Here is a 13,660-nt window from a genome sequence, read left to right on the forward strand (position 1 = left end):
GCATATACCCAGTAATGGGATTGCTGGGTTGAATGGTAGTTCTGTTTTAAGTTCTTTGAGAAATCTCTAAACTGATTTCTACAGTGGCTGAACCAACCTCACCAGCAACTATTATTTATTGACTTTTTAATAATAGCCACTTTGACTGGGTGGGATGGTATCTCATCGTAGTTTTGATTTGCACTTCTCTGATGATTAGTGATGTGGAATATTTTTTCATATGTTTATTGGCTATTTGTATGTCTTCTTTTGTGAGGTGTTTGTTCATGTCTTTTGCCTAGTTTTTAGTGGGGTTGTTTTTTGCTTTTGAATTAAGTTCCTTACAGATTCTGGATATTAAACCTCTGTTAGATGCATAGATTATGAATATTTTCTCCCATTCTGCAGGTTATCTGTACTCTGTTGATAGTTGCTCTTGTTGTGTAGAATCTCTTTGGTTTATTTAGGCCCCACTTGCTAATTTTTGTTTTTGTTGCAATTAGTTTTGAGGGCTTAGTCATAAATTCTTTGCCAAGGCTGATGTGAAGAATGCAGTTACCTAGGTTTTTCTCCTAGGATTCCTCTAGTTTGAGTCTTACATTTAAATATTGAATCTATTTTGAGTTTATTTTTGTATATATGATGAGAGGTAAGGGCCCAGTTTTATTCTTTTGCGTATGGCTAGCCAAAAATCTCGGCACCCTATTGAACAGGGAATCCTTTCCTCATTGCTTATTTTTTGTTAACTTTGACAAAGATCAGATGGCTGTAGATGTGTGGCTTTATTTCTGAGTTCTCTATTCTGTTGCATTCGTATGTGTTTATATTTTTGTACCAGTATCTTGCTGTTTTAGCTACTGTAGCCTTGTAGTATAGTTGGAAGTCCAGTAGTGTAACGTCCCTGGCTTTGCTCTTTTTACTTAGGATTTCTTTAGCTATTAGGGCTCTTTTTTTTTTATTCCACGTGAATTTTTAGAACAGTTTGTTTTTTCTGATTTTATGAAAAATGATGTTGGTAGATTGAGAGGGATAACATTTGGGCAGTATGATCATATTAACAGTATTGGTTCTTTTTATCTGTGAGCATGAAATGTTTTTTCCTTTGTTTGAGTCATCTATGACTTCTTTCAGCAGTGTTTTTTAGTTTTCCATATAAACAACTTTCACCTTCTTGCTTTGATGTATCTCTAGGTATTTTCTGTTTTTGTGGGTATTATAAATGAGATTGGATTCTTGAATTGGCTCACAAGTTGAATATTATTGGTGTACAGAAATGCTACTGATTCTTGTATATTGGTTTTGTATCCTGAACTTACTGAGTTGTTTATTTGTTCAAGGAGCCTGTTAGCAGAGTCTTTAGGGTTTTCTAGATATAGAATTATACTTGTTTTGCTTTCTTGGATGTTAACATTATACCAATCACCACTTGAAAAAACATTAATGGTTTTTGTATGTCAGTCAGTTGTTTTGTATCTGTAATAGAGAAGGGCCACACAAGAAAGGAGATAACACAATTTGTTTCTGGAAAGGTATTAATTATTCAGACAGAATAAGTAGTTTATTGAGTGCTCATTCTGTGCCAGATATTTTATGAGATACAGTAGATTCAAAGATAAATGTCACATGGACAGTTTACTCAAGGAAATCCCACAAAGTAGTGGAGAAGAGAGACAAATAAACATACAATTATAATGCAGGGTGGAAAATGCGATATAACATGAATTAATTGAACACTGTAGGAGGATACAAAAAGGGAAAATGAAGAATATAAAGGCAAGGTAAGGGATCAGATCAGCAGTTCTGGGGATGATAAAAGATGTGCTGAATTTTTGATGTTGTATGGGCGTTTTTATCCTACACACATTGATGATACCAGCAAGGGATATTCAGAAAGATATCCAAGCAAGAAAAATTCAGAATGACTAGTGCACAGACTATAAAGGCAGCATTTAGAGATAAAAATGTTCATAATTACCTAAGTAAATATGAAGTCCCTTATATAAAATTATAGGGGCTTAATACTTTATTCTGGAGGCTATGGGTAGTCAATGAATGATTTCTAACTAGAGGATTGATAAGAAAAATATTCACATTTCAGAACTATTTGCATCAAAATACAGAATTGATGGCTGGGACTCAGAGACTGTTCAGGAGGCTGGTGTTAAAACCAAGGTGATAAGTAGTAAAGGAGCAAAATAAATAAGTGCCAGAAAGCAGGTAACAGTGTCAAATATTGAAGAAAGGAGCTGTAAAAATAGGAGAGAAAAGTATATTTTGGGTAATTTTATGAAGAAAATAGAGCAATAGTTTGGGGATTTGTTTATTGCTATGTTTCTAGTTCCAGGCTTAGTTTCTGGCATACAGAATATTTTTTTTTTCAAATATTGAGTAGTACACTATAGTGTTAACATTCAAGAAAGTAAAACAAATAGTCACCTCTGCAGCAGCTCATTAACAACTGGTAACACATAGAGGTCAAAGTTCCAGCACTTTAAAAAAGTATTGATACAATTGAAGACCCCTCTATTATACATGGATGGAGCACTGATTCATATTACCAATGACAGCTACTTCCCAAAATGTAAGCAGCCATATCCACCCTCCTTCAGGGGATAGATCCACTATACTTGTCATGTGGATCAGCTACATTGTCACTGGAGACTGATATCCGGCCATCCTCCCACACATGGTAGAGGTTGACAGCACCTTCTGAGTAGGCATCTCTGTAGGTCATGGCCCCATCCTTCCATCTTCAAAGCAAGCATTTCTGGATTTTGTTTTTCTCACGCTGCATCATCCCAGTTGGCTCTCTGCTTTTATCATCACATCTTATCTTTTAAGAACCCATGTGATTATATTGGACCTACCTGGATAAGTCAGGTAGTCTCCCCACCTCAATGTATTTCACTTGATCACATGTGTAAAGTCCCTTTTGCCACGTAAGGTAACATACTCACAGGATCCAGGAATTATAACAATAACATCTTTTAGGCTCCCTTATTTTGCCTATTATGGAAGCAGTTACTCAATTAAGGTAAAGAGGTTTTGGAATCTTCTTGCAAATTGAGTGTGGTGATGGAGATTTAATGACCAAGAAAGAAGGATTTTAGAAGACATGGTGGAAAGATTTTTGAGGAGCCATTAAATTAGGCCAGAAATGTGGTTTTAGTATTCATATTATCTCTAATTAAAATGACCTTTCCAAATGGAGCTCTCTGTGCTCTGCAACGTCATACTGTAGTAATGTAAATGTTAATCCAAAAATCAAGTTTCAGGACAGGGTCAAAGATTACCTGTGCATAGTTATTAGACAGAGGAATTACAGTACATTCATGTGTTCAAAGCACCTCTTCATTATTCTGTTACAAATATTATAGTCTTCAAAGAACACATTACAATATTCTTCAAATTTGAGAAGTATCCCAATCTACAATCTAATCCGATGTTGCCTACCCTTTTTGTGTTATTTGACTCTTGGAGCATTATTAACCGTCTGTTGTGCTGCACTGATAAAATGAATGTATCCCCCAGAGATTTGGACCTTTCTTCTCTTTCTATATAAAGAGAATGGTACTTTTCTACTGTAGGGATGTTCCAATAGCTTACATTTTTTTAAAAAAGCATTAATGGGCTAATAAATTATCTGCAGAAAACATACATTTTATTTTTTATATTTTTATTTTTCCACACGTTATTGGGGTACAGGTGGTATTTGATTACATGAATAAGTTCTTTAGTGGCGATTTGTGAGATTTTGGTGTGTCCATCTCCCTAGCAGCAACAGTATACACTGTACCCTATTTTAAAAATCAAAATGATAGCTATGTCTATCCTTTAAAGCATTGAAAATGTAGATGCTTCATAGTGATGCAGAAAGAAAACCAGAAGAGTTAATTAACTTGTTTATTATTTTAAAATGATTACTTGTTGACTTAATTTTAGCCATTAATCAAATAAATGTGAGATAGGTATTTGAAGTCTTCTGGAGAAAAGTAAGAAGGGAGGGTTTAGTCAAGGTACACCTGAGTTTTTATCTGAGACAAACTTTTCTAAGAATGCATGTATATTCAGTATTAAAAGCTCAAGTATTCTCAGTGTCAAACTTAAGTTTTTTATAAAAGAGTATATCCTTTCACAGACAAAGGTAGATTTACGTGTTGCACAGATTTGTGTCTCCTACATAACTAAAAATTTCAGGATGATTCCTGGACTATTCGATTGTTTTCAGAATGTTACCATTGCAGGTTTCTTGGCATATACAGTTTCTTATTGACTCAATCAACTTTTTTTCAAAGTTGAACACACTGGTATGCCAGATATTTAGTACCGCAGTCACATGCTGAAATTCATTAGTCAAATATAGCCTCAGGAACCTATATTATGATTTCTACTTATAAAAACCTGTAACCTTCTTAAGAAATCGTGACTGTATTTTATTCATCTATGCCTGCAGTTTTACAGACTCTGGGATTCTCTTGATCTTAAAATTTCTTCAGTTTTCATTTTCTATTTGCTTCACCCATTTGACAGTTTAAACAAATGTATTAAAATTATTTGAATAAGTAAGCAATGTACATGTATTGTTCTTGCCATTTCAATTTTAGTATATAAGGTGTCTAATTATATCCATGGGTAAAATAACCTCATCAGTCATTAGAGATCAAAAGTTGAATTAAGCCATAGAAAATGTTGATTTTTGAAAGCAGCCCATTATCTTGTCAGCTTTCCATGACCTTTATGTTTGACTATAGTAGAACAAACATAGTATATATATCCCTGATCTATCTATTTTTTATAAAGTGGCAATGATTAAAGGGGCAAACAAGTATTATATTCATATCCTTGGTCATTTCCTCCTCCATGTAATGCTGTGAATCTGTTTTGCAAATTTTGGTGTAACTTCTTCAGCAAAAGTGTTAGCTAGCTAGGCAGAGCTATAATTTTTTCTCATTTGGACAAACTTATTCTCATGTCATTGCAAACTGCCATCTGCAGGAAGTAAACACAAAATGTTTTTCTATTCACTGTCATGCTTTCTTCAGATTGGTGTATAGAATCTATACAGGTAAAACATTTTTGGCTTAGGATATAAGTTTAGCCACACCTCTGGGTCAGGAGGCCGCCTTTGTTCTATAGGCTATGTTTTAAATCCAAGAACAAGACTGGATGGTAATAGTGGTTGGATGAACTCAGCATTTACTGAAAAGGTTTTGAAATGGCAAGATCAGGATGTGATTTTAGGATATCATAGAGAGAAAGAGAAAATAGTGCTAAATAAGAATGGCAATAGAAAGAACAGATAATGTGGGTAAATCAGGTGACTAGCTAAGTTAAGATCAAGTTTGAGAGAAGTGCCCTCAACTCTCAGAGGTTACTCAGGACTTTAAAATTGTTTATAGGTTCGTGGTTCACAGATGAGCAGGTCGTACACAGTTGCCAAATTGGGCAATATCATGATGTTCTATTGTAAATGAGGTTTTTCTACAAATTTTTCAATGTTAATTTTTATTGTCACTTTTCTAAACTACTTTTTTTACCCAAACCACTTATAGTAAACTTAATGGAGTTTAGTTATTCAAAACTACCTTTAATAAGAATTTTGAAACCTGGAGCCACTAAGAGATAAGTTCTATGGTTATACGCTTGAAATAGAAGCCAATAGGCCAGGCCTGGTGGCTCATGCCTGTAATCCCCGCACTTTTAGAGGCTGAGGCAGGCGGATCACAAGATTGAGATCAAGACCCATCCTGGCCAATGTGGTAAAACCCGTCTCTACTAAAAATACAAAAATTAGCTGGGTATGGTGGTACATGGCTATAAACCCAGTCCTTGGAAGGCTGAGGCGGGAGAAACACTTGAACTCAGGAGGTGAGATTGAGTCACTGTATTATTTTAGCTTGGCGACAGAGGGATACTTTGTCTCAAAAAAAAAAGAAAAAAAGAAAAAAAGAAATAGACCAATAAAGTAGTTTTTCATGAAAATATTGAATGTCATTATCTTATCTGTGAGAAACCTTATATTAAAATTGAAATAGTGTGAATAATCTGGCATTTGTTAATAAATATTTTATAGTACTTATATATTAATTACTCTGTAAATTATTAAACATTGAATGCTTATACAAATATTATATAATGAGGAATAAAAATGAAAATATTCCAAATTATTATTGAGAATAAATTTTGTTATTCTTTTCCAAACCATTAAAACAATAATACTTTTTGAGTTGTTTAAGTTCCGTATACACTCTGGATATTAAACTCTGTAGGATGATAGCTGGTGAATATTTTCTTGTATTCTGTAGGTTGTCTGTTTACTCTGTTGATAGTTTCCCTTGATGTACAGAAGCTCCTTAGTTTAATTAGGTCCCACTGGTCACTTTTTGTTTGTTTCAATTGCTTTTGAGGACTAAGTCAAAACTCTTTGCCAAGGCTGATATCAAGAAGAGTATTTCCTAGGTTTCTTCTAGGATTCTTATAGTCAGAGGTCTTACACTTAAATCTTTAATCCATCTTGAGTTAATTTTTGTATATGGTAAAAGGTAGGGGTCCGATTTCATTCTTCTACACATGGCTAGCCAGCAATCCCAGTGCCTTTTTATTGAAGAGGGAGTCCTTTCCTCATTGCTTAATTTTGTCACCTTTGTCAAAGATTAGATGGCTGTAGATAAGCAGCTGTATTTCTGGACTTTCTAATTTGTTCCGTTGGTCTGTGTGTCTGCTTTTGTACCAATACCATGCTTTTATGGTTACTGTGGTCTTGTAGTATAATTTGAAGCCAGGTAGTGTGATGCTTCCAGCTTTGTTGTGGTTGTTGTTGTTTGCTTAGCATTATTTTCGCTATTCAGGTTCTTTTTTGGTTTCATATGAATTTTAGAATAGTTGTCTTCTAATTCTGTGAAAAATGATGTTGATAGTTTGATAGGGATAGCACTGAATCTGTAGATTGCTTTGGGCAGTATGGCCATTTTAGCCATATTGATTCTTCCAATCCATCAGAATAGAATGCTTTTCCATTTATTTGCATCATCTATGATTTCCTGCAGCAGGGTCTCCTGGTAGAGATCTTCACCTTGTAGAGAAATCTTTCACCTCCTTGGTTAGATGTATTTCTAGATATTCTGGTTTTATCATGTGTGGTTATTTTAAGTTAGATTATATTCTTAATTTGGCTCTCACCTTGAATCTATATGTGTATAGAAATTCTACTGATTTTTAGGCATTGATTTTTTATCTTGAATCTTTATTGAAATTGTCTAACTGTTCTAGGAGCCTTTCAGCAGACTTTAGGATTTTCCAGGTATCGAATCAGTCAGTGATGAGAAAACCTTTGACTTCTACTTTTCCTATTTTGATGCCTTTTATTTCTTTCTATCGCCTTATTGCTCTTGCTAAGACTTCCAGTAATATGTTGAATAGGAGTGGTGAGAGTAAGCATCCTTGTCTTTTTGTTGTTCTTCCAGCTTTTGTTCATTCAGTAGGATGTTTTGGGTTTGTCATATATGACTTACTTGACAAATGTTCCTTTGATGCCCAGTTTGTTGAGGGTTTAAATCATTGATAACCCCATTAAAAAGTGGACAAAGGATATAAACAGGTACTTCTCAAAAGAAGATATACAGGAAGCCAACAAACATAAAAAATGTTCCGTATCACTAATCATCATAGAAACGAAAATCAAAACCACAATGAGATACTATCTCACACCAGTCATGGTTACTGTAAAGTCAAATATAGCAGATGCTACAAAGAAAAGGGAAAGCTTATACATCCTTAGAAGGAGAGTAAATTAGTTCAGCCACTGTGGAAAGAAGTTTTGAGATTTCTCAAATAACTTAAAACAGAATTACCATTTGACCCTGCAATCCCATTACTTCGTAAATATCTAAAGGAAAACAAATCATTTTACCAAAAAGACTGTATGTGTTTGAAATATTTTGAGCTCCTCTACTAACTCACTCGTGTGTTCATTGAAGAATTATTAACAATAGAAAAGACATGAATTCAACCAAAGTGCCCATTAATCCTAGATTGGGTTTTTAAAATGTGGTATTTATATACTATGGAATACTACACAGCCATAAGAAAGAATGGAATCATGTCTACTGCAGCAAAACTAATCTAAGTCATTATCCTAAGTGAATTAAGGCAGGAACAGCAAACCAAATGCTGCATGTTCTCACTTATAAGTAAGAGCTAAATATTGGGTACACATAGACATAAAGAGGGCAATAATAGACACTGGAGACTACTAGAGGGGGAAGGGAGTGGGGGCAGGGGCTGACAAATTAGCTATTGGATGCTATGCTCACTACCTGCCTGATGGGGTAATTTACACTCCAAACTTCAGCATCACACAATAAGGCCATGAACAAACCTGCACATGTACTGCTTATATCTAAAACAAAAATTGAAGTTATAAAAAAATCAACAACATTCTTGATATGCTTGATAAAAGCCCAATATCATTTTTAACATTGCACCTTTTTCCATTAACCTTTTTCCAGCAAGTTTCAATTCCTTTCAAATATTTGACACATCTCAGAATAAATAGTACCATCTTAGAAAATGATTTAAAAAGTGCTATTTTCTTTTATCACCTGCATACATTTGGAGAGGAGTGAGAGAACCTGTATAGGTCTGTAAAACCCATGTGCTTATTTATAAAATCCAGCTTGTCTCTAAGTAAATTGATGTTACTGGTGCCCTATTTAGAATACATGCATTGTAAGTAATCAAAATTTGTATGTTTTGCCTAAGCAATTACGTAAATGATTATTAGAGGTGGCATGTTCATAATGACTTTTCTGGTTTTCTTTGAAGGATCCTCTGTTTCACCTGGAATCAACTATATCTGAGAGAGGAAGAGGCAAATGTCCTTATGACTCCAGCTCCTCCTTCGTCTCCACTTTAATTGGTAATTATTGTTGCCACTGACATCAGGTGATAGTCGTAATAATTTTAAAATGTCCTTTTCAACTTCAGTTACATTCTTTCAGCATTTCTTTATATACTCTGCCTTGTTGTATCTATTTTCTGCTGCTCAAAGCAAAGATATTAAATTTCAAGCCATGTTAACTTGAGCAATTTGACTCTAAAATAAGTGCAGATGCTATAAAGTATATGTGTCTCACTCAGAAAAATTGTCATTTAATATCTCATATATTTGGTGTCATTTGATGCTTAAAAATGAAATTATTTGAAGGCTTTATAAAAATTTTGCCAAAAGAAACTATTTTAATATATATGTTAATTCTTCATGTTTCAATTACTTTGCAACGCAGAGAATTTTAATATTCTTTATGGTACATTTCTCTGTTATTAGTAGAATTTGGCAGAAAGTCATCTCTTTTAAGAAATTTGTTTATCTAAATTTCTGTTAATCTAGAGTGTAAACTAGAGGTTGACCCGCTCAAACTGTCACTAAATGTACATGTTGAAATAATGCCATGAGTCGATAAAGTTGGATCTGGAGTTCAATTCAGTTCAATTTAATTAGACAAAGTACCAACAATCTCACTTAAGATACAACTAAGCAATATTTTCCTACTGTTCAGGGTTAAAAATGGCAAACTTGGCAAACTGTTTCAGCACTGTGACAGTACAGACTGATGAATGAGTTCCTAAGCATGAAATTAAAAAGAGCAATCCCCAACACCTAACATAGGTACTGATGTAATGATTTTTTCCTAAGTGTTGAGAGGTTCTGATGCATGCATAGTGCAGATGTGCAAGGTTCTATTGTTACATTTGTAATGTTTAGAGTTATATGCTAATATTAGGTCATCTTCTTTGTAGAAAATGAGATAGTACAAAATAAGATGTAGAGATTTCATATTCTAAATAAAACATTAAAACTTAAAACCCTCCCCTGATGATTGAACCATGTTATAATTGATTTAGAGTTGATATAGCTGCGACTGTGTGTTCTTTAGAATCTGTTCCCTGAGCTTATTCAAGACAGTTTATTTTGATGGTTCTTGCACTTGACTCCCTACACTCCCCTGTCCCACATCTGGTTATCAGGTATAAAAAAATAAAACTTTTAAAAACATATATATTTATATAGCAAACACTTCATGTTAACTCTAATGGGAAAAGTTTGACTTACTTCAGCTTCTTAATTTGACAAGGCTATAATATGATAATTATATGGTAATTAAGTTCTTCAGTGGCTTGAATAAATAGGTACAATATTTAAAAATAAATATTAAAGAAAAATATTATTTTGAGTTTCCCTACCAATTGTGTGTGTGTGTGTGTGTGTGTGTGTGTGTGTATGTGTAAACAGAGTATTAAAAAAGGAAGATTTTAAATATGGGAATCTGGTTGCCTAAGTCAGGTTAGACTTAGTAGAAGTCACAACCTTAGAAATAACACTTTTGGGGGATGCCAGATCCATAAACGCTAGAAACTCCAAAGCAATTGAAAGAATATAAATTAAAATGTATATATCTGATAGTCTCATAAATCTTTTTCTAAAGTTGTTAGTGATTTTTTTCATAAATATTTTAATATTTATGAAAAAAAGAGACTTTCTTTTCTTTCTTGTGCCATGTAGTCTCTTGCAAAGACTAGGTCTCCTATAAATACTAAATGTAATACTCGCTGAAGTACCTAAACAACTACAAAATTAACTTTGGAATGTTGTTTTCATAAGAATCATATAAAGGGAATTGGAAACTAAAAATTACACAGTATATACTGCTTCTATAGTGAAATCCTGAGAATATTAGAGGAAAAATTATTTTTTAACATTTCATTTAAATAGTTAAAAATAATTTCTATGACCACCTTGCCACTCACTACTCAGTATCCCTGGAGCTTGTTTCTGCATGAAGCCAAGAATTTAAAAGTGGAATTTCTAAGAGGGGAAATATTACTGGAGGGACATTTCCAAGTGAGTTTCATTGAACTTCCAAATCAAATTACACTATGCTGAAATCTGAAGTGCTTGCCATCTGGGTGGCTGTTTCACTTATTCAGAAGAGAAATCAAATCAAAAGAGCCCTCCAAGTTAAACACAAAAGTTATAGAATAATCCCTCCAAAGAGAAGAAATAAAAATATAATTCTTCACATTTATCCATTCACTTTCATCCCAAAGTACCTTAGAGAGATCATTCACTCACTGTGGAAATGCAGCAGCCACTGGATGGAAACCTGATAACCTATGTGAGCCAGAAACTCTTTAAAAGAGGGGAAGTAAAAATAATTCACCCAATTGAAAAAATAGCAGGAATGTAGGCTGGAAAAATGGAGCTACCTGAGTTGGAATTTGGCAAGCTTATTCTGTACAGCTTATTCTGACTGAGAAAGAATGCATTAATGTGGTATTCTGTGACCACACATGTTCTCTGCTGATGGGTTAAGACAAAACTCCAGCAAAAGATGACTATTGTTAGACTATTGCTACTTCTTAGTTTCATGGTTAATTTTATGTCACACAATGTTTAATGTTTGTTCACATGAAGACAAATTTAATGATAAAACACTGAAACTGGTAGCATACTCATAAAGCTACTTGACCTCAAAAAAAAAAAGGTGCTTGCAAATTAGAGAATTTTCTATGTGACTCCCTAGTTTCAGATGCAGTTTTAATTCAGTTAACTTAAATTCAGTTGACTTAAGAGCATATGGAGAAAGGGTTAATAAAAAATATAATAAGTATTGAAGCTTATTTGATAGAAGACAAGTTATAAAGCACATTTTTATTCAATGTCTAATGTAATTTAGAAAAGAAACCTTGATAGCTTGTAATAATTCTGTGTGACAAAGGATTTAAGGAGTAAAAGCAAGATTCTTACTGCACTGTGTTGTATATGTTCAGCAACTAATCAAAATGAAATCATAATATTAAGTAGGCTTGAGCTTCCAATGGCTCTTTGTAGTAACACAATTAATTTTGGTAGCATATCAACTCATATCTCAGGTGCAGTATTTCTGCATTTTAGCCAAGTTTTCCTCCAATGTGATTGGTCCTACTGTATTTGAAGTGGTTTTAAGTAACTGTCTGAAGAAGACAAGGCATTATAATTTGCTTTTAAAAGCAGCTTGTTGAAACAATGAATTGCTGTAAAATGAATTGCTGCACTGCTTATCCATGGCTTTCAAATCATCCAAATATAGTTAGTAATTATCTTGCTACTAAATTGTTAAGTTCAGTGATTGGCCAAATAAAAATCCAGGAAATAGTGTTCTTTATGTCATATGTCATTTTGGCCAAGAAGAATATATTTTTGCTGACTCTTTTTATCAATTATGTCTCATATAATACTGCAATATTCTAATTAAGTGGATATTATCTTCAGTAACATTACAATCTACCATAGTTTCTCCTTTAAATTCTATTGCCATTTTTTTAAAAATTTTATTCTGACCCACACTTATATTACCAGTTCCAAGTGTAATCTTACCATGCCTGAAGTGTCTAAGGTATGATAGGACACATGTTGCTAGTTTTTGGGGCAAAAAAACACCCTGATTTGTCATGTACGTTTTGACACTTTACTTTGAAAGTATTAACTTTGTTGTTGGGGTATTTTTAGGGATGGATTTCAAGGTAAATATTCACTAAATTTTATTTCAGCAAATAATTACTAATAAGACATTTTATTGTACATGAATTTTTTTCTATACTTTTTTCCTATTTTTTCAGCAAAAAAAAAAAAAAATTACAAAGTATACAGCTGCTGAAATCCTCTTCCTGACTGAACTTTTATCCATAACAATACCTTTGTGAATATATATCCTCATTATTAATTTTGTAAATTAAAGTTCAATGTCAATTGAGTGAAAGGGAGTTGAATGCATGCAGAGAAAATTTAAGTTATTGTTTCAAGTTCTTAATAACAAAGCATTTTAAATAAATAATTGTTTATTTTTAGTTAACAATAATTACATTCAGGGACTATATCTGGCACAAAGTAAGATCATTTATTAGAAAAATAAATGAAAAAATTCTAAATGAAGTTAGAATATATGTCTTTATAATGATAAGTTCTACAAACATAAGTAAATGTACTGCCTGGTTTTTTGAATTCACCCTAACTGTATAGAAACCTCAGGTTATTCCCTTACCACTTTCCTGCCCCTAAAGAATATCTATAATTTCTTATCCAAGGCTTCTGCTCATGGTCTCACACTTGGCAGAATGCCCATTATCCACATGCTTACTGTAGCTTCTGGTCATGACTGCTAGTCTCTAAGGAGCTATTTAAATACTTTGCTTATGATTCCTTCACAATGAAAAGAAAATCAAAAGAGGTAAAAGAAGAAGAAAAAATCCCCACTCTCCAATTCCCTGCTTATATTCTCTCCTTTGAGGATCTGATTTAACCATGATGGTATCAATATCATTGGTTTGCTACCAAGAAAACTCAAGAGTACAGCCATGGGTCCTGGCACACACAAATGAACAGATTCAAAAGATGGTTTTCTTTTTCCTTCATGCCTCAAACCACCTTCTTAACATTGATAGCTGGTGCTAATCATCTGCCCAAACCAAAACACACCGAAAGCCGAAGCAACAGCTAAAGGCCTGATAAAATCACACATTCTTTCTGGTGTCTTTAAGCATCCTAAGCAGAATGTGAGTGTGAACTGCAATGTTGAAATATGTGAGCCATTTTCAACCATCCTCATCCTCCCAAGTGCATTTTTTTTTTTTTTTTTTTTTTTTT

At 33.5% G+C, this 13,660-nt stretch overlaps 1 protein-coding gene and 1 pseudogene across 1 annotated transcript in view; both read left to right on the forward strand.

Annotated features, from left to right (window-relative positions):
- The window catches only part of SEMA3E (semaphorin 3E), a 285,375-nt gene that overhangs the window by 214,264 nt on the left and 57,451 nt on the right, over positions 1-13,660 (forward strand). Inside the window, exon 5 of the mRNA XM_017523091.2 lies at positions 8,803-8,896. Within this exon, the coding sequence (XP_017378580.1) occupies positions 8,803-8,896 (94 nt within the window). The remainder of the gene's footprint in view (positions 1-8,802; positions 8,897-13,660) is intronic.
- The window catches only part of LOC108300333, an 8,405-nt pseudogene continuing 7,140 nt past the window's right edge, over positions 12,396-13,660 (forward strand).

Source organism: Cebus imitator, unplaced genomic scaffold (genome assembly GCF_001604975.1).
Source record: "Cebus imitator isolate Cc_AM_T3 unplaced genomic scaffold, Cebus_imitator-1.0 Scaffold26, whole genome shotgun sequence".
Lineage (NCBI taxonomy): Eukaryota > Metazoa > Chordata > Mammalia > Primates > Cebidae > Cebus > Cebus imitator.